Raw genomic sequence first — 24,329 nt, 5'->3', positions numbered from 1 at the left:
ATAATAATAATAACGACATTCTTCTTCTAAATAACAATAAGCGTCATTAATAATAAAAATAATTATAATAAGAAGAAGAAGAATCTTACAAATTGTCATGCAATTATTAATGTGAATGAATGGTACTCCACATCATATCCTCATCATATTGTACACCCCAATACATGTGACGTGATACGAAATTAAATGCTAATTGTTTCAAAACACGTGCTGTAAAATAATGCATTGTGATAGTTCATTTCTCATCCAAACAGCTATTTAAACTGGATTTTCACCATACACCAATTGTTAGGGGTGTAACCGTACACAAAACTGATGGTTCGGTACGTACTTCGGTTTTGAAGTCACGGTTCGGTACAAGTTTGGTACAGCCGTTTTACAAAATGGCTTTTTATTTATTTTTATTAAACAGTGGTTTACTGAAGTAGAAAAAAAAGTGTCTGTCCTTGAATGAATTAAATTATAACAAAGTTTATTGAAGATATTTCTGTAAATTATATAGGGAGCCCTTACTTGCACATTAATATTAAAGGTTAACGATAGAGCCCAAACTATTAGCCTAAATTCAGTTGCTATTTATTTTTAGATATAATATTCAACACTCAAATAACATTGTACGCAAACATGTATTATTCTAATTATAAAATATTTTTTTCACAAATTCGTTGTTGAAATATAATCATTTATACACAGTGTCTGTCATTTTCATGACAGGTTTATTTTCACTGAATGACTGCCTGAGGAAAATGTGATGCTAACGCTAACGTTACATGACATTGTTTAGTTTACAAGCAGTTATATTGACGTCTTTCCGCCGTTGAAACACTGATTTAGCGATTACACCACATATGATACGTGACAGTAAGCTGTAATGTATCCTCAGCATACCTTCAGTTGGTCATTCATGTTTATTTAGGAAGAGATGATCGATCGCCTTCACAGATGATCGCGTTCATGAGCGGCCGCTTGAACTGTGACCAGTGATCAGTCACGCCACATAGAGCGTCAAAATGGCATTTATCGTTTGAATTTCGTGATAAAATGGACTGAATACTTATGTTTGTGTGGGAACTCAGATTGAAGTGTGTTCCGCACTTAAAACAAGTTGACTGTTAACTGTTAAAGATTGCACTCGGAAACCGTTTCGGTACAGGTGTGCACCGAACCGAAAGCCCTGTACCGAAAGCGGTTCGGTACAAATACGTATACCGGTTCATCCCTACCAATTGTCAATGATGGCTGACCTGGCACTTTTAGAAGACGCATATGCGCCCTTGAGAAGGGAAAGAGTGTTTCAGGATAGGCGAGATCTTCTGAATGAATCAGATGAATGGCTGATGAGCAGATTCCGTCTTCCAAGGCATCTTCTCCTGGAGCTGTGCAATAACCTGGAGCCCTACCTCCAACGTGAGACCCGGCGGTCAAGGGCCTTACCTGTTCCAGTCCAGGTTCTCTCCACACTGGGGTTCTTGGCCTCTGGAACCTTTCAATGGGAGATTGCTGACAGGTCTGGCATATCCCAACCCACCATGAGCCGCATGCTGTCATCCGTGCTGGCTGCCATCAGGATTCTCATCCCACACTACGTCCAATTCCCATACGACAATGCCCAGCAAACAATGATTAAAAGGGGGTTTTATGAGATTGCTGGGATTCCAAATGTCATAGGTGCAATTGACTGTACCCACGTGTGTCTGAAACCACCATCGGTTAATGATTACGCATACATCAAGCGCAAAAATTATCATTCAGTCAATGTGCAAATTATTTGTGATGCCAGACTCTGCCTATTAAATGTTGTGGCACGATGGCCTGGAGGCACCCACGATGCCTTCATTTTTGAGCACAGCAGCGTGCGCAGACGGCTGCAGGAGGGCGCATTGAGGGGTCATGGTTATCTTTTAGGTGAGTAATAAGAGCAAATTCATTTTGAAAAATATATTCGTTTCATAATCTCTCTTTTCCCATTTAGATGACAGGGGTTATCCTCTTTTGGACTCTTTGATCACCCCTGTGACAAACCCCGTGACGCATCAGGAGCGCAACTTCAACCACGCGCACACAGGAACACAAGCCACTGTGGAGTGATGCCAGGGGCTCCTAAAAGGCAGATGGCTCTGCCTGGCACACGCGGGGGGCACCTTGCTCTATTCGCCACAGAAGGTGTGCAAGGGCATGTGCCGTCTTGCACAACATGGCTGAGATAAACCGTGTGCCATTTGACGTGCTGGCCCCAGACCTAGAAGTGCCAGTGGAGCAGTGAGCAGCACCACAGGCTTTAGGAGCTGTTCAGCTCAGACGGGACCTTGTTCGGTGGTTTTAAGGGTAAGTTAAAATAACACAAACTTCGTTTTCATTGTTTTATTTTTTTATGTTTTCATTTATTTGCTTTAATGTCGTATTTATTGACACTAATGAATGGTTAATTTCGACCAGTAGTCTACAAATTTCTGTCTGTCTCTCCAGGACCTCATCCGTCAGGACCCTTGGCCGTGGTGCACGGGAGGCTGGTGGACAGGCCTCGGCTTCCCCCACTTGCACCTGCTCAGGCTCTGGGTGGGGCGCAAGGATGGGCTCAGACTCCTGGATGGGCTGAGGGGGCGATGCCTCGAGGGCGCTGGGGCCTGCAGTGTCATCATCTGCAAAACAAAATTTAAATAAAATGAGTTAATTATGGACGTGTCTTTTTAAAAAAAAAATTTTATTGGTCTATCAAATTTAAGTTTACTTACCATGAATGTCGTCGGTATCTCCCCCACCGGTGATGCCTTCTAAAGACACTGTTTAGATGAGGGCTGCCACCCGCTCCTCGTTCGGTGTCAGCTGGAGGCTTGGATCCGGTGGGCCTCCCCCAGTCTGACTCTGGCTCCTCTTCAGTGCCGAGACGCGCCTCTTTGTGGCAATCTTTAGATCTGACCACTTTTTTTTCACCTACAATAAACAAGAAAACTCATACTTAACTTGATCACTATTGGTCTATATTAAGCAATAAAACATTATTACCTCTGCTGGAGTGCGCTTCTCAACCCCCACACTATTAACAGTACTCGTAATTTGGGTCCATATTTTGTTTTTGTGGGCGCCTTTAATCCCACTCTTTAAACTCCCAAATAAAACAATTTAGTTTTTTTACACTTCCCTGGTGATGGTCTCGATCTCCACGTCAGAGAAGTTTCGCTTCTTTGCCGTCTTCCGTGTGTCCATGGCATAAAATGTGGGCGTGGGGGAGGCAGAGACTTGAATATATAGAGGCGTGTTATTCTAATGATGATCGTTTTCAGCCGCAGCATTTATCAAGGGCAGGTATTGCGTACACCTGGATTTCAGAGGTGCGCACAGCTTCATAAATCAGGCGGTGAGAGGAGTGTAAGCATAATCTTACGCCAACATATACGCCCGTTTCTACGCAAGATTGATAAATGAGGGCCAATGTGTGACTGGCAGAGAGCCAAAAGGATTTTGTTTGTTTTATTTTGTGAGAACGGGAATAAAAGTTATTTGCTGACTCCAACTTCTTCATCCTTCTTCATTTGAACTTTGAACTTTGAAACAGTTTGTGTTTGAAACAGTTTGTGTTGGTCTTGTTGACCCCGCCCCCAGCGCCTGACGTGATCGGTTCTTACTTCTAGCCCTGTTCTAGCCCAGCAATGTTTTGGTGCTACTTAAGAACCACTTTTCCTGGCTCGGAGCTGGGGCTTTGGGTGTGGAAACACAAAGAACCGATTTGAAACTAGGCTCTGGCTCCGATCTAGCTCTAGCCCTGCCTTGGTGGAAAAGGGGTAAGAGTTTGCTGCATCACATTTTTTCTTATTTGACGATGAGGGTCCACGCTCTGATGGCTCTTTTGCTAAATAATACACATGGTCCCCCATTTGTTTCAAATTTTGCTTCTAACAAAGAATGGTCTCTGCTTCTATTAAACCAGACAACTTCTTCAACATAGTGACAATGCAAGCTGCCTCTAAAAACACCAACGAAGAACGACAACGATGACGAAACATGCTCTGTGGATCAGTTTGTTCATTTAGGGCTACTGGAGAAACATGGCGGTGGAAACGGGCGACTTCCATATAAGGGGACCTGCGGCGTATGTTGATAGAAATTACTCATTCTAAGGTAATAGAAACATTACGGTTCTTTATACACCACTGAAAACATAGTTGTGTATTATATTGCATTGCATTGCTATCAATAGGTCCTCCTAAATATTACACACTTGACCTTTAAGTTTCAACCTGTCAAACAGCTGTGATGATGGTAAAGCACCAGCTCAACAGAGCTCCTCCTGTAATCAGCGCAGCGCACAGCAACTTTATTACATATGACAGCGAAGTGGCATTGTGTTTCAGTCCTGGTCAAACATTCTTTTGGTGGGAGGTAAAACTTTCATGGTGGTGCCAGCTCATCGTTTGCTGTAAATGTATAATCCTAGACCTGCCTGTAGACCTGTTCGCAATTTGGTGTTGTGGGAATTTCTCACTTGAACTGAGTTAGTGGGTCCCTAGACATGAAAAATCACTGGAGGTGCTCATCCCCCATAGTGCCACGAATAACGTAATTGTCAAATCAAATATGGTCGCCATCGGATGAGGATGAAAATCCATATAAAACATAAATAAAGAGTGAAATACAGTACATTTAGCCTCTCCGTCATCCCAGACAAAAGGCCTGTGTGGCCCACTTGAGGAAAAAACTCTGATTCTCATTCGCTCAGTCTCAGTGTAGCATTAGTCAAATGTTTGAGACATCCAATCAAATCGAAGGAGGCGAGATTTACTGTCCACAGAAACAGAACAGCGCTGCACTTTGTAACACCTGAATAATGCGAGGTAAGATATGAACATGACGAGACAATACAGAAATATTTGCCAACCGTTGAAGAAAAAAAAAGTTAAACACTGACATTAAGTTCCAGGGATTTAACCTACTTCTGACCTTTTCAAATTCTTACATTATTTCACAATCATTTGAAAATTATTTTAAAAAACTCACAACGTAATAATGTCCTGTTTCAGGAAAGTGTCATATAATAAAATGAAAATATAATTTGATACTTAGTTTACATGCATTATTTTACACACTGGTGATAGAAGGTTTTAAATAATTAAGACTTTTCTATTGTTTTTGAAAGGCTAAATGTATTTGATAAAATCAGTAAAAAACACAAAATATTAATACACTTAGAAAAGAAATAGATGTTTGTAAATTGTAAAATGAAACTCCAGTCTTCAGTGTCACATGATCCTTCAGAAATCATTCTAATATGCTGTATTTTTCATAAGTGTAAACATTTGTTCATGACAGGAAATGTTAAGATCCTGAAAGGACAGATACTACAACCACTAGAAAGGCACCATTAAAACCATCCACACTCTACACTACATTCAACAAACATGAAAATCCCTCACCTTTCGGCGAAATTCGCATTCAATACACTACAATCAAGTCTTCCAGACATTGTGTTGTCTGGACTGATTTTATGGATGTATTTAACTTTAGTGATATTAAACTTCCCTGTATGGGGAGCTGAATTGCAGATCTGGTGAAAACATATCCACATCACTATGATCTGATGCTTTCACAGCTGCAGTTCTCTCATCTAATTTATTTTGTTACTAAAAGGAAAATGCACAGCACATATTTATGTTAATTTAAATGCCACTTGGGAAGTTCACCTAGCCTGGTTAAAACCAGACCATTCTCAGTAGTAACTGAGTTATGGTCTGGCAAAGCTTCATAGACAAATCATTTCCAAAGGGGCGTCACCAACGGGCGTCGCTCAAATGCCTCTCGGCGCAATTGGATAGACCTAAAACCAATCAGAGCGATGAGGGAGATGACGTATGCAGAGCGACGGAGAAACTGGACGGGAAACATGTTTCTGACTGGCCGTTTCTCAATATGCGTTCTTGTCTGTACCACTGTCTATGGTCTGTGCTTGTGTTCTCAAATAGGAAATGTCCCCGGTTTCCATTTCAGAAATCTGGTCACCTTACCTAAACCACATATTAATGTTTAATTATTTTTAAAATGTAAACGAAAAGAGCCATGGTGTTTTATACTTCGTTTTATTATAAATATATAAGATAATGAATGTAGGCCTAACTACGCGTTGCCTGAACCACATGTGTGTGGCTAATATGTTTAAGTTTTTTTTGTTTTTTTATGAAATGAGGCAGTGGTGTTTTATGACATATTTCGTACGCGAACTTCTGACTTGCGTCCGTGACTTACCAAGTTTGACTCCGAAGAATGAACTCCCGATGACTGTAATAGTTTTTAAACATATTATAGCCACACAAATGTAGTGAAGGCAATGCATATTATCTTCAATGCATGTATATAACAAAACGAAATATTTAAAAAACCCGGCCTCTTTCCGCTTACATTAAAACATAAAAACATGTAATATCATGTGTGCATAATATAGCCTATGATTATCACTGTAATAATATGAGATATGACAAAACCCAGTCTCTTTTTGTTAAATGTTAGTTTAATGCGTGATCAATATCCATTATAAAAGTATAAGTAAAAGGTATAAGAAGCTATACAATACATAAAGCAATTCAGTCAAAGAAAGTCAGCGCTAGGAGACTACAACAGTAAAGTTTAATAGCTTACAAATATAAAGTTATGAAACTTCACTTTGCCCTCAGACAAAACGATCTGTCAGGGAACAAATGATAGATTAATGAGAGCAAAGATCAGCCGTTAGATCTACACAAGACGAATCATATCTTCACATCAGAGCCAGCGGCAGACGGCAGAAGGAAGGACTGGCCGAGGAAAGGCGCCTCTCGGTGGGGTTGAGCAATTGAGCACCGCTGGACAAATTTTCAAAAAGGCGCTCTCTTCATAAATAAACCACAGATTTTGGCTTTAAAAACAACTACATTCTCGCCTGAAAAGGACTTAAAACTATATTTTGTGAAACATTAACACTACCAGAGGGCTCTCGCTAAGACAAGCAAGCTGGTATCAGACTTTTGCCGAATCCAGTCGGTAAGACAGCGATAACATCTTTTTTTAGATATGAAGGCTTCTTGTGTTGTTCTTTGCTCTGGTTTTAACGGAATGGAAAAGTTTAAATCGCTTAAAACAGCCGCGATAGCTGATAGTGATGTTCCACTGCTGCATCCATCTTTGTAGTCAGTGTACAGAATCTGCTTCACTGTCGCTGCGCTGTCGTCATCGTGTAAAGCCCGCCTCAACGTTTCTGATTGGTGCCTCGATTTCTGGGGCTTAGAAATGGGTTTGAATGGGCTCTTTGCCAGACTACTTGCAGAGCAAATCTAAATTTGCCGGAAGTTGTCTGGGTTTTCCCAGGCTAATGTTCACCTGCACCAAAAAGGCCTGAGGGCTGGTGAAAGGCCTCTGTATAACTTAAACTCTTATGTGAACCTCAAGGTTGGCTTTGTTTCTATAAGTCTTTTCAGTGATGCCACATGAAATTATTCACTCAGGTATGAGTTATCACATCAACCCTAAAGGCCAAAGTATACTTCACTTTTTATATGTGTGAGGGTCAGTGTACAGTGCGTATGACATCAGAACGATGAGCGTACTCTACTGTTTTTGTAACATGCGCTTTTAATTTTTTTGTTGTTGCAGAAATTAGTTTATCCACAAGGTAGCAACTGTGCTCTATAGGGTGTCCATTCACAAGTAGTCAAAATAAAACAGACCAGAATGCATGCAAGCTACAATGGAGGGCTACTACACTGCAAAAATGCTCTTCTTACTTAGTATTTTTGTCATGTTTCTAGTCTAAATATGTAAAAATTCTTAAATCAAGATACATTTACTAGATAAGTAAAACTACATAAGATATTTTTTCTTGTTTTCTTGAAAATAAAATCAAAATTAAGTGCGTTTTTGCTTAAAACAAGCTAAATGATCTGCCAATGGGGTGAGAAAAATAATCTTATTTCTGATTGAAATCTTGTTTCTTGTTTCTGTCCCAAACAGAAATAAGATTATTTTTCTCACCCCATTGGCAGATCATTTTGCTTGTTTTAAGCAAAATCTCACTTCATTTTGATTAACACTACTATAATTATTACTATAACTTCTTGTGATCATCTTGTCTGGATGATTGTTTTGTAAAATCAGGTAAGATTTAAAACATTAGTCTCAATTCAACATGTCCCGGTAGTTATTTATGTGGTAAAGAAAATCTGTGTACTAAGTGTACAATGAATACACATTATTATTTAAATGTCACACTAGTCTTGTCTGAACTTGTTCGTTCGTCTTTGGCTCAAGCTGCACGTTATTATTTCCCAGACGTAGTTTTAGTATTGAGGTCAAAGTCCTCTTGACTTGCATTCGCAGATTTGACGCGTTTCCCCCTATTACAGCGACTTTCTTTTTGCATGTTCTGCAGGTGACCATCTTCGATTATATTTCCTTTAGGACTTTTGTAAAAGCCAAAATATGACCACACCTCAGATTTAGTCCTTTTAGAAGACTGAATAATAACTTCTGCCATTTCTTCTCATTCAAAAAACAACATCACACACTGCGCCTGCACCAGACTGACGCTGACTGGACAGGATTCACCAAAGGTTTTCAAAATCGTGATAATCAAACACGGGTTAAATGATAATTACATTTTATACGATAATACTAACCGTCAGTACATTTAATTTTATGACATAAAACCATTCTCTCATAAGTGAATCTTCATGTGGCGCTTAAAGGTGTCTCTATATCTGAAACTCTCTCCACAGAGATCACAAAAGAACGGTTTCTCTCCAGTGTGAACTCTCATGTGGCAATCAAGGTTTCCTTTATGGCTGAAATCTTTTCCACAGCTTTGGCAGGTGTAAGGCTTCTCTCCAGTGTGAACTCTCTAGGGTTGGGCATCGTTTTGATTTGAACGATTCTGATTCCGATTCCGATTCTTAGTTTCGATTACGGTTCTTTTCGATTCTCGATTCCGATTCTTTGAGGGGTGGAGTCACAACATGTCACAGGCTCATTTCACAGAGGAAAATTGTATTTTGATTCAATAATGAGTTTTAGTTTTGGGACTTTCTCCGATGGCATTTTCACTTGCTTTGCTGCAAAGGTGAATGGAGTTCCACACCGAGTCCCGGTTTAACAATAGCATTAACAGCAGTCATTAGGACTGCTACTAGCGTGGGCAATTTGCGTATAGCTACATTTATCTACGAGGGGGAAAAATAACTTCAGTAACGTTGTTGTTCACCACAATTCGCAATTTGGTCAAGGGGTTTACACTACAATCACTTACCTGATTATGATGAGGTGGGATAATGTTAGTTCACCCTGAAATGAAAATAAAGCCATCTTTTACTCACCCAGCTGTTGTTCAAATGCGCGTGTTCCAGTGTGTGCGCACTCCAAGCCGCAGTAGCCTCGTACAATATTGTCATGACAACCGGTACACAATATTCACTTAAGGAGGTTATATTATTAGTATTATTTCTTATCATATACGTTATAGAAAAGACGAGAATCGCGTTTTTTTCTATTGAGCTTGATTTCTCAAAATGGTGCGCGCGCGCGCGTGTGTGTGTGTGTGTGTGTGTGTGTGTGTGTGTGTGTGTGTGTGTGTGCTTATCGTGGGTGCAATGACAACAGTGCGAGTTATTATAGTAGGCATGAGCGCCGGCGGCTGCTGACGGCTCATAGTGTAACTTACACAGAGGAGCGCGCTCAGAATAACGGCCGAGCTCAGTGTTTTGACTGAATAATACGGTTTCTTTCTCGCAAAATCTATAGTGTGCCCCCTGAACACTTTCCATATGGCGCGCGTCTCCCTGTATCATTGCGTGATACATTTGTTTACTTTTTGTAATGTTTTAGCTGATCGCCATTCACTGCCATAATAGGAAGGAGCGCGTGCAGGAACAGTATTTTAAATGTCATAGGACATAGGGCACTGGGACAACATCAGGGTAAGTAAAAGAAGGCTTTATTTTCATTTCAGGGTGAACTATCCCGTTAATAACGTTGGTTAGCGCAGGGTTGCCCGAGGGACAGACCTGCGCAGCATTTCAAACACGCTACACTCGTTAATTTATAGCTACACCACATATTTGTAGTGCATCCTCCCGTGCAAGAAATACGTTTGTCATGTGTTGCACTGTGCCGACCCAGGTTTTTTTTTTTTTGTGAAATAAAGCCACACTTTTGAGCGCTGCTTACCGTGCTCCATGGCTGCAACAGAACAAACGGGCGCGGCAAGCACTTCCGAAAACCTCGCGCGTTTGGAACCGATGATCGGAATCGAAAACAAAATTTCTAAACGATTCCAATGGCATCGTTATTTTTTAAACGGTTCCAAGTTGGAACCGGTTCTCGATGCCCAACCCTAGAACTCTCATGTGCATGTTAAGGATTCCTTTTCTGTTGAAACTCATTCCACACTGTTGGCAGATGTAAGGTTTCTCTCCAGTGTGAGTTCTCATGTGACGATAAAGACTTCCTTTTTGGTTGAAATCTTTTCCACACTGTTGGCAGGTGTAAGGCTTCTCTCCAGTGTGAACTCTCATGTGTATGCTAAGAGTTTCTTTTCGGTTGAAACTCTTTCCACACTGTTGGCAGGTGAAAGTCTTCTCTCCAGTGTGGATTCTCATGTGTTCTTGCAAGTGTCCTATTTGATTGAAACCCTTTCCACACTGAGGGCACGTGTAGGGTTTCTCTCCAGTGTGAACTCTCATGTGGTCTGTAAGATTTCCTTGTTTGAAACTCTTTCTACCCTGAAAGCGGGTGAAATAACGTATAGTTTCTTTCTTTCCAGCTTTTTCTCTGCTTTTTTTAAAAGTCTTTTCAGTCTGTGAGCAACTAAAATATTTTTCTTCAGTTATGAAATCATGATCATTCTCATTTTGATCTTTTTCTTCCATTTCCTTTAGTACTTCACACTCCTCTTTCAACGGCATCAGGTCTAAGGCAAAAAAGACAAAAGTTAACCTAATAGCACAACACAACAGGCAAAAAAACATTTGTACATGTAAAGCATTAACCCCTAGAGGTCCGGCATGACCAACTCACTTTTTTTCTTCTCAGTGTGAAAGAGACTCAAAATACTCCATTGATTTTAGTCATTCAGGCAAGTGTTATACATCATTATAATCTGTTACGTTTCTACTTTTATTTTTGTACACTCACAATAAAAACTAATTGTTGTGCTATTTGCGTAACAAACAAATGTGAAATCTGCCACCTCTCTCAATGAAGTCCATTCTGATACTCTTCAGAAAATGAACTGCAACTTAGTGAATTCTTGTCACACAAACATGAGACATAAGTCTTAATCAGAGGTCTTCAACCCTGCTCCTGGAGACCCACTGTCCTGGAAAGTTTATTTCCAACCTGCTTCAGCACACCTGCCTGTGTATTTTCAACAAGTGATCCTGAAGAGCTTGATTAGCTTCTCCTGTCTCTAATTAGGGTTGGAGCTAAACTCTGCAGGGTTGAAGACCTCTAGTCTAAAGAAATTATGAAATATAAGGTTTTAAATAATGTAAATCAAATAAAACTAAAATATTCCCTGTTTATATATTGTTTGAAAAGAGAGAGATGTCAGTCGTTCGCATACTGCCTCATTTGCTAATGGACCACGGCCACGGAGTGCACGCTCTATTCAAAGGCTAATTCTGAGGAGATTAGGGCTGAAACGATTCAGAAGTAACTCAAATTAAAAAAATTATCCGTTTAGTCCATTTAACTACACGGTCATGTTGCAGAAAGACATGATGGACATAATTAAAACATTAAAAAATATTTTAAAAACAATTGTTGAACCCCAGTTCCTTCATATGGTCGAGAACATCTCGATGCGGAACTGCCATCTGGTCCGATTGAGCGCATGAATGCCCTGTAGTAGTAGTGGAGCCAGACTAAGACCAAAATGATAAAGTGATAAAGCTAGACCAAATGGAAGAACCCGAGATTGCTACACTTTACCCCCGCAACCGAACCTCAGGAACTTCCTATGTTGTGGTAGAAATGCGTCCTTGAGATCTATCAAGACAAACCAGTCCTCTGACTTGATTTGTGACACGATTTGCTTTAGCGTGAGCATCTTGAACTTGAGATTGTTCACAGTGAGATGTAGAAGTCGCCGATAAAAAAAATTGGATGTAAACCCCCAGTACATTAAAGTACTGGCTCATTTTCTACGGTCCCTTTGTCCAGCAGAGCTTTTACTTCTTGCTCCATAACCAGAGCCTACCCTGGGTCCCCCACTGTGGGTATAACCCCACTGAATCTGGACATGTGAGACCCTTTTCTATTGTCAGCAGGACCCATTGAAATATTATTTATATTGATTAAATATTTGGCAGTAGTTTACACACTACCAGAAATTCTACTGAGGGTACCAGTCTCTCTCGAGACTGGCCTCTGGTTCCTACCGCACAGGTAGGAAACAACCTAACAGACTGCTCTGGGACCTTTCCGCAGAGGATCGCTGGAAACCGCTGCGCTCCAAAGCAAACAAGGTAGCAGGATAGGCAGAACGAACCCCTGAGGGCAATAAGGGGAAGTGGGGGCCGTATAATGAGGTGTTAACTCTACCCTCAGACACCAGTGGCGTCGGGACTTCTTCGCAAAAGCATTCCTAGAGATAATGACAATCCTCCAATATCCGAGAGTCGCCCTGGCCCTAAGTCTTTCTGCGGGGAAGCGACGCTGTTTTGGTTTTACTCTGTGTGAGGAGCTTGTAGATGTCCAGGGCTGCTCCCGCCCAGCAGCCCCAGAGACAGGACGTTGAATACATTTTTGGAACGCCACCGTCTGTTTCAATTCCTCCTGAAACCTGTCTGATGTAACTGCATTGCCGAACAGACCAGGAGGGGAAAGCGGTGTGTCCAAAATAACCCTTTTATCCTTCTCATTTATTCCTGACAGATTTAGCCATATATCTTATATGGTAGTTACATAGCCCCTACACCTGAGTTATCATGAAAAAAGCCAGGAGTGTTTTGACAATATGGGACCTTTAAAATTTAGTTAAGTCATCTAATTTGGGTTTTGTGGTCTTTGATCAGCCAAAGAGAACCCCATCACACCCATCCTGATCTCACCCCACTGGTTCCCAGTTGCAGTCAGAATGAAATGTAAGGTTTAGCCGCTGGCTTTCAGGACTGCCACTGGAACGCCACCTCCAGACCTCAACTCACTCCTAAAAGTATATGTTCCCTCCCACCAGCTGTGGCCACTGAATAAGCGACCCCTCGGCTCTGTGAACTCTGTTGGATAGGTCCACCCGCACCCATGATTTTCTCTGATTTGTGTATCCACACTCGATCGGCACAAAAATTTGCGATGTTATGGCAACATATAACTCTGCAGTAGGCTGCACACAGTCAATGTCAGGCATATTCCTATTACATTTTTCTTTTTCAAAAACACTGATGATGCATTAATAATAATAGTATGAAATCTTTGTTAACATTAGTTCATAAAAATCCAGCTGTTCATGGCTTGTTCATGTTAGTTCACAGTGCATTTACTAACGTTAACAAGATTTTAATAATGCATTAGTAAATGTTGAGATTAACATTAACAAAGATTAATAAATGCTTTATAATTGCAGTTCATTATTAGTTCATGTTAACTAATGAACCTTATAGTAAAGTGTTACCAAATTGTTTATTATCTTATTATCTTCATGGCGGGTATACAACCTCCCACCTCTCCCCTCAAATGACAGAAATGCCCATTCCTAGAATAGTTGTAATGTTCTTACATTACGTTAAATGTTGACTAAACGTTTATCTCTAATGGCCACACGGTGCCTTTTTTTTATGTTAATGAGATTATTTTAATGTTTGCTGCTAATTTCATTTGTTAGTTTAAAGCTACACTGTGTAACTTTTTTAGTTTATTCTTAGCTAAAAACACTTAATTCTTTCAAAAATATATGTGCTCGTTAATGTATATTTACTTCTTTCAAGTAATAAAGTATTCTCGTAAGTTTATAATATGCCACTGAAAATACATACGGGTGAGGGGTTCGAATGAAGGTCGCCATGTTGCCCCTCCATCTTGAAAGTACATTAGCCAAAGAGGGACATACCCGTAAATTCAAGCTTCACCTTTCGCGTTTTAACACTCAATGGCACCGTGTCGAATGTGGACGAGGTCGAACTGGAAGCCATGTTAATCTTGGACTAAATCGGCCAATGTAGGAATTAAAACGAAATCGGAATTGAGAGGAACAGAAACTAATATTCACTGGATGGTCATATACCTTTTCACTGCTAGATGGGGGAAAATATCACACAGTGTAGCTTTAATATAAAACTTCGTAAAATTATTTAATGGTTCGCTCTCCCACGTGCAGGACTCTGTGTTTTACTTCAATTGTTTACACACTTCCCTCGCTAACTTTCCTCCAGATTACACTCATAATCCCCAAATCAATGGCCATTTCAATCTCCAATGACATTGTGGAATATGATCACAATCTTCTATAGCACAACATGTTAGATAAACAGAGAGAGCTTCTGAGGATGAGAAAAAATCCCTTATAGACAATAAATGTAAAGCTGATCAGTCACATTTCATGCTTTGCTTTATGCAAAACACAGATTTTGTTAGATACTGTTATCTAGTGTAATTAAGTGACATAAATTAATGGTTTTCAAATAAGATCCAGAAGTAGATTTTGGGTTTAATGTCACACAAGTAATTATAAAAGACTATTACTGAATTCTTTTTGTGTGTCGTTATAATGAAGGGATGTCAGATCTTCACAGGTTCACTTGAAGGCAGCATTATTGTTTGTCTGGTCATGTGACCTCAACATGTCTGCCCACATGAGGACAGACACTCATATGACATTCTTCAAAAATATCAACCATTACTGTAGAGCTGGAGATTTTAATAAAGATCAAATGACTGAGTTCCCTTTCGTTCAGTCACTACGACGTAACGTTAGTGACTAACGAATGGGGGTTTCGCTTAGAAGCCTATCAACTTCGAGTTTTGAGAAAACGCCCAATGGCGTGCCAATGCCATGGGGCATGCGGAATTTGCATACGTAGCTCCGCCTCACTGCGTGAGTATATAAGGAAGTACGAGGCAATATCGCATTATGTTTCTGCTTTCGGAGCCAAGAGTACCTACCTCTTCACTCCTACAGCCTTCTGAGACTCTGTCAGCTTCTTCGAGACGAGCAGCTTTCCAGTCGGTGTTGGTGTGACGGCGCGTTCCAGTGATCGCATACTTCCTGCCTGCTGATCTGTGCAGTGGTCTGCATCCAGCTGGTGTGTGTTTCCCTGGGCACTTCGGCATCGACTGTGAAGTTTCCTCTCACAAAAGAGCTTGCACGTGACGCGTCCTTTTCAGGATGTTTCGTCCGTGCACTTCTGGGTGCGGTAGATCGCTTTTTTCTTTCGACGGGCACGAGCGCTGTGTGACGTGTTTGGGCTTTCAGCACGCTCAGGCAGCGCTCGTGGATGACTCATGTTCTCTCTGCGGGAACCTGGCCATCTCAGTGCTTCGATCGAGACTCCGTGAATTCCGTGCTGATGCCGGAACGAGAGTCCCCTCCGTCCCCCCCCAATCTGCGGTCTCCTCTGGAGGCGGCACTTTGGCTGGTGACCAGGGTGATCTGAGGGTGACGGTGTGGAACAAAGCTCCGACGCTAGTTCCTCGGCCCACACCCCCCTCTCAGGCACTTGACCCGGCCCGCGCTCAGGCGTCTACATCGGGGCCGGCTCCTGCTGTCCCGACTGTGGCGTTTGGCGCGGCGGAGGAGGAAGTGATGTCTATCGCCGCATCACAAGGTGGGCTGGAGTCATCTGAGGATGAGGATTCGGCTGTGCTGCCACCTTCGGGTGTCCCAGCATTGCCCGAGTCGGACCCAGAGTTGACAGCCATGCTCTCTCGGGCCGCCGCAGCGCTTGGACTGGAGTGGAACCCTCCGCCTCAGCCCGAGCGTTCGCGGTTGGATGATTGGTTTTTGGGGGCGGCGCGTTCGGACACCCGTCCGGCCGCTCCTCCAATACCTTTCTTCCCCGAGGTGCATGAAGAGGTCGCGCGTTCCTGGAAGGCCCCGTTGTCTTCCCGTGAACGTTTGGCGGCCTCTTCCGCCTTCACCTCTCTCGATGGAGCCGCGGCTCATGGGTACACTGGGGTCCCCCCAGTCGAACGTTCTGTTGCGATGCAACTGTGTCCACAGAGCGCTTCGTCCTGGCGTGGTGACCCAAAGCACCCCTCCAAGGCCTGTAGGTTTTCGTCATCTCTGGTGGCGAAGTCCTATAGAGCTGCGGGGCAGGCCGCCGCTTCTTTGCATACCATGGCAACTCTTCAGGCTTACCAAGCCAAGTTGCTGTGCGATATGCACGAGAGAGGGGCTGATCCAGGGCTCAGCAATGAGTTGCGTGCCGCCACCGACCTCGCTCTCCGGGCGACGAAGGTGACCGCGCGCTCCCTGGGTCAGGTGATGTCCACAAATGTGGTCCAGGAGAGACACTTATGGCTCACCCTGTCTGATATGCGCGACGCCGAGCGAACACGTTTCCTCGACGCCCCCATATCACAGGATGGGCTATTCGGCGGAGCGGTCGAGAGCTTCGCCCAACAGTTCTCGGCCGCTCAGAAGCAGACTGAGGCTATAAAATACATCCTGCCCCGGCGGTCAGCTGCTGCCTCCACCCCACCGCCCGCGCAGGTGCCTCAGCCTGCTCGCCGCCGAGGACGCCCTCCCGCGGCTTCCTCCGCCTCTGCGCCACCCAAGCAGCAGCCTCCACCCGGGCCGCGCAGAGGCAGCCGCAGGAAGGCGTCCCAGTCCGCTCCAGCCCCGCAGCCCGCGAAGAAACGCCAGGCTAAGCGGCGCTCCTGATGCGGACGGCTCAGGGATGGGCAGTTCTTTCCAGGAGACGGCGGCAGGGCCGCTCCTTCCCCCGGTGGAGGGCCGGGGGAGAATCTTTTGTTCAGCTGCTGGCCCCCGGGTCAGCAGCACCCTAATGTGGTTAAAGAAAGAACTGACAAACCCATCCCTGAGCCCCCAGAGATCGGTGACGGCAGTGCGCGCCACCCTCGGGTCTCGCCACTCTCGTCCCTCTCTGTCGCCAGCCCCCTGGCAGAGCAGACCCCCGTGGAACGCGAGTCCTTCCCTGGTCTCCTCTGTCAGGGCGCAGCCGTTAACCGTGCTCCGACCCGGGGACGCCCAACAGCCTCCCCTGTCCGCGCCGGTAACGCTGCCTCGCTGCCCCACCCAGGGTACGTCTGTCGTCCGTATGACCCCGTTGGTGCAGTCTCTGGAAGCCTGGCTTCAGCTTCCGGGGCTGTCCCGCTGGGTTGCCCGGACCATCAGGCTCGGCTACGCGATTCAGTTCGCGCAGGCTCCTCCCCGTTACAGGGGAGTCCGCTATACCATGACCGGGGCCCATGCCCCCGTCATGCGTGCGGAGATTGCCACTCTACTGGCGAAGGGTGCGATCGAGCCTGTCCCTCCAGCCGAAATGAGGTCGGGGTTCTACAGCCCCTACTTCATTGTACCCAAGAAAACCGGTGGGTTACGGCCAATCCTGGACCTTCGCATCTTGAACCGATCCCTTCACCGGCTTCCGTTCAAGATGTTGACTGCGAAACGCCTTTTCGAATGCGTTCGTCCGGACGATTGGTTTGCAGCGATCGACCTGAAGGACGCCTACTTCCATGTCTCCATCCTTCCTCGACACAGACCGTTCCTACGGTTTGCTTTCGAGGGGCGGGCATACCAGTACGCAGTTCTCCCATTCGGGTTGTCTCTGTCCCCTCGCGTCTTCACGAAGATCGCCGAGGCAGCCCTTGCGCCCCTTTGGCAGCACGGGGTCCGCATCCTGAACTACCTCGACGACTGGCTCATACTAGGCCACTCTCGAGAGCAGGTTTGCGGACACAGAGATCTGGTTCTCCACCACTTAACCCGTCTGGGCCTTCGGGTCAACTGGGAGAAGAGCAAACTCTGCCCAGTGCAGAGGATCTCTTTTCTCGGTATGGAGATCGACTCGGTCGCCATGTACGCGCAGCTTTCGAGCGAGCGCGCGCAGTCTCTGCTGACTTGCCTCCGACAAATCGAGAGCAAGAATGCGGTTCCACTGAAACTTTTTCAGAGGCTCCTGGGGCATATGGCATCTGCAGCCGCGGTAACGCCGCTCGGATTGCTTCATATGAGACCGCTTCAGCACTGGCTTCGCGATCGAGTCCCGAGATGGGCATGGCAGTCTGGCACGCTCCGGATCCAAGTGACTCGGGCCTGCTTACAGACACTCACCCCGTGGTCGAACCTCAGCTTTCTACGGGCCGGTGTGCCCTTAGAACGAGTTTCCAGGCATGTTGTCGTCTCCTTCGATACGACATGTTGTCGTATCGAAGGAGACCGGACCTCCTTACTCAGAGACGGGGCACCCATTGGCACCCGCGTCCCGACCTTTGGAACCTCCACGTGTGGCTCCTAGACGGGACCCGGCAGGTTTGAGTGGCCTACCACCTACGGTGGTCGCCACCATCACTTCCGCTAGGGCAGAGTCCACTCGGCATGCCTATGCGTTGAAGTGGAACCTCTTCGTCACCTGGTGCTCTTCCCGCCAAGAAGACCCCTGGAAATGTCCGATCGGGTCCGTGCTTGAGTTTCTCCAAGAGGGGCTGGAGCGAAGGCTGTCTCCCTCCACCCTCAAGGTATATGTGGCCGCAATATCTGCCCACCACGATCTCTTGGAGAACAAAAAGGTAAGTCAGCACGACCTGGTCATCAGGTTCCTGAGGGGAGCTAGGAGACTGAATCCTCCTCGCTCTCCTCTCGTACCCTCTTGGGACCTCGCAGTAGTACTAACTGCTCTGCAGAGACCTCCCTTTGAGCCTTTGCGGTCGGTTGATATTAAGTTTCTGTCTATGAAGACGGCTCTGCTGACCGCATTGGCCTCAGTCAAGAGGGTCGGGGACCTGCAGGCATTTTCGGTTGACGAAGCGTGCCTGGAGTTCGGGCCGGCTAACTCTCACGTGATCCTGAGACCCCGGCCTGGATATGTGCCCAAGGTTCCCACCACTCCGTTCAAGGACCAGGTGGTGAACCTGCAAGCGCTGCCTTTGGAGGAGGCAGACCCAGCCTTGGCATTGCTCTGTCCAGTACGCGCTCTCCGCACCTACGTAGACATGACGCAGTGTTTCAGGACCTCAGACCAGCTCTTTGTCTGTTATGGTGGAGAGCGGAAGGGAAGTGCTCTCTCAAAGCAAAGGCTGTCTCACTGGATAGTGGACACCATTGCTTTGGCTTACCAGCAGCAAGGCCGACCATGTCCCCTTGGTGTGAGGGCACACTCCACCCGGAGTGTGGCTTCCTCTTGGGCTCTAGCGCATGGCGCCTCGTTAGCAGACATCTGCAGAGCTGCAGGCTGGGCGACACCCAACACATTCGCCAGATTCTATAATCTCCGAGTGGAGCCAGTGTCCGACTATGTACTCGCTCCCCCGAGGGGCCGGTAAGGACCAGGTTCAGGTGTCTTCGCTTGCTCGCCACTCCACTCCACGGACTGGATACGTGCGATATTTCCTCAGGTGAGTTCCCCGAGAGCCCTGAGCTCCTCCAGCACTGTCGACGCCGACATCAGTTCAGTCTGCCCTTTCGAGCCCAGACCCTCATGTCCGGCCAGGTGCCCCATGTGCATGGTTCCCTCTGGCGACCCCCACATGTGTATTTCACCGTAAGTCTCCGCAGTGAGCGGGTTTCTTCCCTTGGCGTGTCCCCGCCACCCCTAGGGTTAAAAATCCACCTTCGGCTGGTACCCTAGAGATCTTCCATATGCAACCCTCTCCGGGTCATATGTGTCTCTTAAGTCCTCCCCACGGGTAGGCATCTTGGCATTCCCTCACTGGGATATGCTTCCCAGTGTACCTTGGTAATCCTGTGTTAAGTGGGAGTCCTTCGTCCGTACTAGTCTTACGACAGGGTACTCACACTTACGCAGGGCGCTGGAAGACAGCTGAGTGGCGGGATTATATTGGGACCCCCATTCGTTAGTCACTAACGTTACGTCGTAGTGACTGAACGAAAGGGAACGTCTCGGTTACGGATGTAACCCTCGTTCCCTGAGGAGGGAACGGAGACGTAACGTCCCCTTGCCACATCAGCTGTGTTGCCTGGAACGCAGGAGTTCAGTCTTGGCTCCTCAAGCAGGTAACATAATGCGATATTGCCTCGTACTTCCTTATATACTCACGCAGTGAGGCGGAGCTACGTATGCAAATTCCGCATGCCCCATGGCATTGGCACGCCATTGGGCGTTTTCTCAAAACTCGAAGTTGATAGGCTTCTAAGCGAAACCCCCATTCGTTAGTCACTAACGTTACGTCTCCGTTCCCTCCTCAGGGAACGAGGGTTACATCCGTAACCGAGACGTTCAGCTTTGAGAATGAAACCAACCTGTTTGTTCCTCGGTTTCTTCATGTTTCACTCTCAATGTTTCTTCAATCTTCACTCTCCTCTTTCTTTGTTTGTTCCTCAATTTCTTGAATTTTTCCTCAATCTTTATGTCTTCACTCTCCTCTTTAATAAACGCCATCATTATAATAGTGTCACGTGGATCTCAGCCGCTTTAGCAGGAGTTTTTCTGTGTTTATCCTGTTTAAGATGAGAATAATTAACAGAAAGAAAAACACTCAAAACCAAATCTGAGAGTGTCTCAATCAGCTCTAGTTCAGTAGTTCAGTCTCTGGTAAGAGAGTCAGAGAGAATTAAAGGGTTAATTCACCCCAAAATGAATATTATCCCACGATTTACTCCCCCTGAAGTCATCCTAGGTGTGTATGACATTATTCTTTCAGATGAATACAATCAGAGTTATATTTAAAAAGTCCTGGCTCTTCCCAGCTTTATAATGGTAGTGACTGTTGGGTCACACAAGTCCATAAAAGTGGATCTATACATCATATAACTGCTCCACACGGCTCCAGGGGTTAATAAAGGCCCTCTGAAGCGAATCAATACGTTTGTGTAAGAAAAATATCCATATTTAATAATAATTAAATGGATGGAGTCATATTTAGCTAACAGGAAACCGAGTGTACATATTGGTAATTCTTATTCTACATACCTTGACTGTAATATTGGCCTACCCCAGGGGTCAGTGTTGGGCCCAATCTTGTTTAGCCTGTATATTAATGACTTGCCTTCAGTCTGTCAATCTGTTAATGTATGCAGATGATACAGTTCTTTATTTGCATACCAAGAACAAACAACAGGCTGCAACTAAATTAACCGAAGCATTGGTGCATGTTTCTGAATGGCTAAAAACGTCAGACATCTTAACATTAACAAAACAGTCTGTATGTTCTTTTCGAAGAGGTCCTCACTTGTACAGCAGGCTGATGTATTGATTGAAGGAGAAAAACTCATGGTTGTGTCAGATTTTAAATACCTTGGTATTATTTTAGATTCTAATTTAACTTTTAAAAAGCATGTTAAACAGGTGGCTAATACCATCAGATATAATCTGGCTAACTTCAGACACATAAGGCCATATTTAACCACAGAGGCAGCAAAACTTTTTATGGATGCCATGATTTTTTCCCACATATCATATTGTTTTACAAGCTGGTCCCAAGTAAATGTGACAACTCTTCAAACCAATAGAAACCCTTTATAAGCAAACGTTAAAAATATTAGAGTTATCAGTTATCACCATTGCAATATTATTACTAAATCTAATTTATTCAGTTTTGACAATTTCTTACATTTTTTAGATGCTTGTCTCATTTTCAAAATTGTACATGGGCTTGCGCCACCACCACTGGGTGAATTTATACAACAGAAGAGCAGTAGTGGAAGGGCAACTAGGGCAGCTACCAGGGGAGACTGTGTTGTACCGCATAGACGTAGTAGGTTTTGCCAAACTGTCTTCTCAGTACGGGCTTCAAATTATTGGAACTGTCTCCCTGTTGAACTTAGAGAGAGCACCAGCTATTTAGCATTTAAATTTACACTTAAGAAATGGATTAAAAACACTCAAAACTGCAATCATCTATAGTTGGTTTAGCCTATCTTAGGTACTGCCTCCTTTGTATTGTACTTATTATTATCTATCTATTCTCTTAAGGTGATGTGTTTTCTGTTTTTTCATGTATTCTTTTTGTACTATGATGCTGTGTTGACCTGCCAAGGGACTACAGATGAAAATTAGCTTTATAGCTAACTCTGGCGCATTTACATTTTGAGTGTTAACAAAAAAATGTTGATTGATGTGCTTTGTCCCTTTCAAATAATTTTTTTTTTTTTTAATGTCAAAAACAAGATTATTTTTCTCACCTCATTGGCAGATCATTTTGCTTGCTTTAAGCAAAAACTCACTTCATTTTGATTTTATTTTCAAGAAAACAAGAAAAATATCTTATGTCATTTTACTTATCTAGTAAATGCATCTGGATGTAAGAATTTTTAGATATTTAGACTAGAAACAAGACAAAACAACTAAGTAAGAAGAACATTTTTGCAGTGTAATGTATTACAGATACAGATTACTATAGCCTATAGACACATCATGGCATTTTACACTTTCATGAAAACATTAGCAGTTTGTTAAAGTTGTCAGGACACATGTTAGTGTTTGTTCTCGTTCATTTACATTGTTTAAGCAGCACGATTCGAATCACTGAATCATTTTGCAAAGTATTTGATTCAATTGACTCAGGGATTCAAAAAGCTCAGTTTCTCCATCATTAATCGCCAGAGACTGAACTCGTGTTTATGATGAACTGATTCACGATAGAGGAAGAGAAATAAGACGCCAGAGATTGAACTCGTGTTTATGATGAACTGATTCACGATAGAGGAAGAGAAATGAGACGCCAGAGACTGAACTCGTGTTTATGATGAACTGATTCACGATAGAGGAAGAGAAATGAGACGCCAGAGACTGAACTCGTGTTTATGATGAACTGATTCACGATAGAGGAAGAGAAATGAGACGCCAGAGACTGAACTCGTGTTTATGATGAACTGATTCACGATAGAGGAAGAGAAATTAGACGCAGCTTTTCTGTTACTGGTGTGGATGAGACTTACTCACACAAAATATCATTCTTTAAAAAACCATTGCAATGTTATATTCAATAGTGAATAAACTATGAACGTGTTATATCGATTTAAACATATTAAATGCTTAAAACAAACCTTTCTTCAGCCGAATCACAACAGATGCAGGAGCGCAGCCTTATGACGTCACGCCACCGCACCAAAATAAAAGTCCCGTTCACCCTCAGCTGACTACGATCACAAAACTGCATAGAAATGTCTGCACCATTTTTTTTCAATTAGATAATCCCTATATTAAACTTAAAACAGTGACAAATGTGATAAAAAAAACATGTTAAAAATAGTTTATATCATAAAATCTGCCAGTTCAATAAATCTCCTGTTTATAAATTACACACAAATAAATAATTATTTATTCATTTTGTATTGTATTAACGTGTTTCCCTGAAAGTATATTTTAAGATTGATTTATAAAGTGGCAAACACAAGAATAATTATTGCTGACCTCTGGTTGTTGCCCATTTTATAAGACTACATTAACATATGTAGTCCTAATAATTGACAATACACACACATTTAGTCACAAAAAAGACAAATCTGTCATTTCCTCATCCTCACATTATTCCAATCTAAACCTGTATGACTTTCTTTCCTCTGTTGAACACAAAGGGAGGTGTTAATGATAACCTTAAAGTTAATGTTAGACTTTATTTGGTTCAAAGGTGAAAAAGAACATTATTAATATCTGCTGTTCGCCTAATGTCTAACAAAGTCATATAAGTTTGAAATAACAAAGTGTTCAATGATAACAGTTTTTTCATTGTTCATGTAAAATGAAATTCCAGGACTTTCAAGGACTTAAAAAAAATTTAAAGGACTACAATCAAATAATTTTATTGTAATTATTATAATAATTATATTGCAATCTAATTACTTGTTTGCTCTAAAACGCTAAAATGCTTATATTTTAAGATTTTTTTTTTCCAAACACAAATGACAGATAAGGCATCCAAAATACAATGTAGAACTTATTAATTAATATATATTACATATGTAAAGTTTATAATGGCTATTATTGGTCAATAAATCATATTTTATAATATTGGCAGACCTGATTTTGAGAAACAGTCTTCTCAGCAGGTTACATTGTGATGCCAGTAGGTGGCAGCAAGGGGCTTTCTTAATTCTGTGACCCCAGTAATGAGGGTAGGGTCACATGATCTGTAGGTCACAGAATTCGGCACAACACTGGAATGAAACGAGGTTGTAAACAAAGACATTTTCTGAACATTGAACAAAACCCACATGTATTTTTTAAATACCGCCACAC

General features: G+C 43.5%; 2 protein-coding genes across 2 annotated transcripts; one reads left to right on the top strand and one right to left on the bottom strand.

Annotated features, from left to right (window-relative positions):
* Positions 1–1,235: 1,235 nt before the first annotated feature.
* Positions 1,236–2,088, top strand: LOC307117351 (putative nuclease HARBI1; the record flags this gene model as incomplete). Its single annotated transcript, XM_079802155.1, has 2 exons — positions 1,236–1,905; positions 1,973–2,088. 2 exons carry the CDS (start codon positions 1,236–1,238, stop codon positions 2,086–2,088), a joined length of 786 nt encoding a protein of 261 aa, XP_079658281.1.
* An 8,057-nt stretch (positions 2,089–10,145) lies between these two features.
* LOC307129160 (uncharacterized protein) lies at positions 10,146–23,197 on the bottom strand. The gene is made up of 3 exons (XM_079821364.1): positions 23,138–23,197; positions 20,393–20,590; positions 10,146–10,921 (listed from the first exon to the last, which is right to left on the bottom strand). The coding sequence occupies exons 2-3, from the start codon at positions 20,532–20,534 to the stop codon at positions 10,305–10,307; spliced, it is 759 nt and encodes a 252-aa protein (XP_079677490.1). The 5' UTR covers positions 20,535–20,590; positions 23,138–23,197; the 3' UTR covers positions 10,146–10,304.
* Between the last annotated feature and the right edge of the window lie 1,132 nt (positions 23,198–24,329).

The sequence above is a fragment of the Gobio gobio genome, assembly GCF_949357685.1.
Source record: "Gobio gobio genome assembly, chromosome: 1".
In the NCBI taxonomy this organism is placed as follows: domain Eukaryota; kingdom Metazoa; phylum Chordata; class Actinopteri; order Cypriniformes; family Gobionidae; genus Gobio; species Gobio gobio.
Note: the sequence above shows the minus strand (reverse complement) of the source record. Positions and strands in the feature narration are given on the sequence as shown.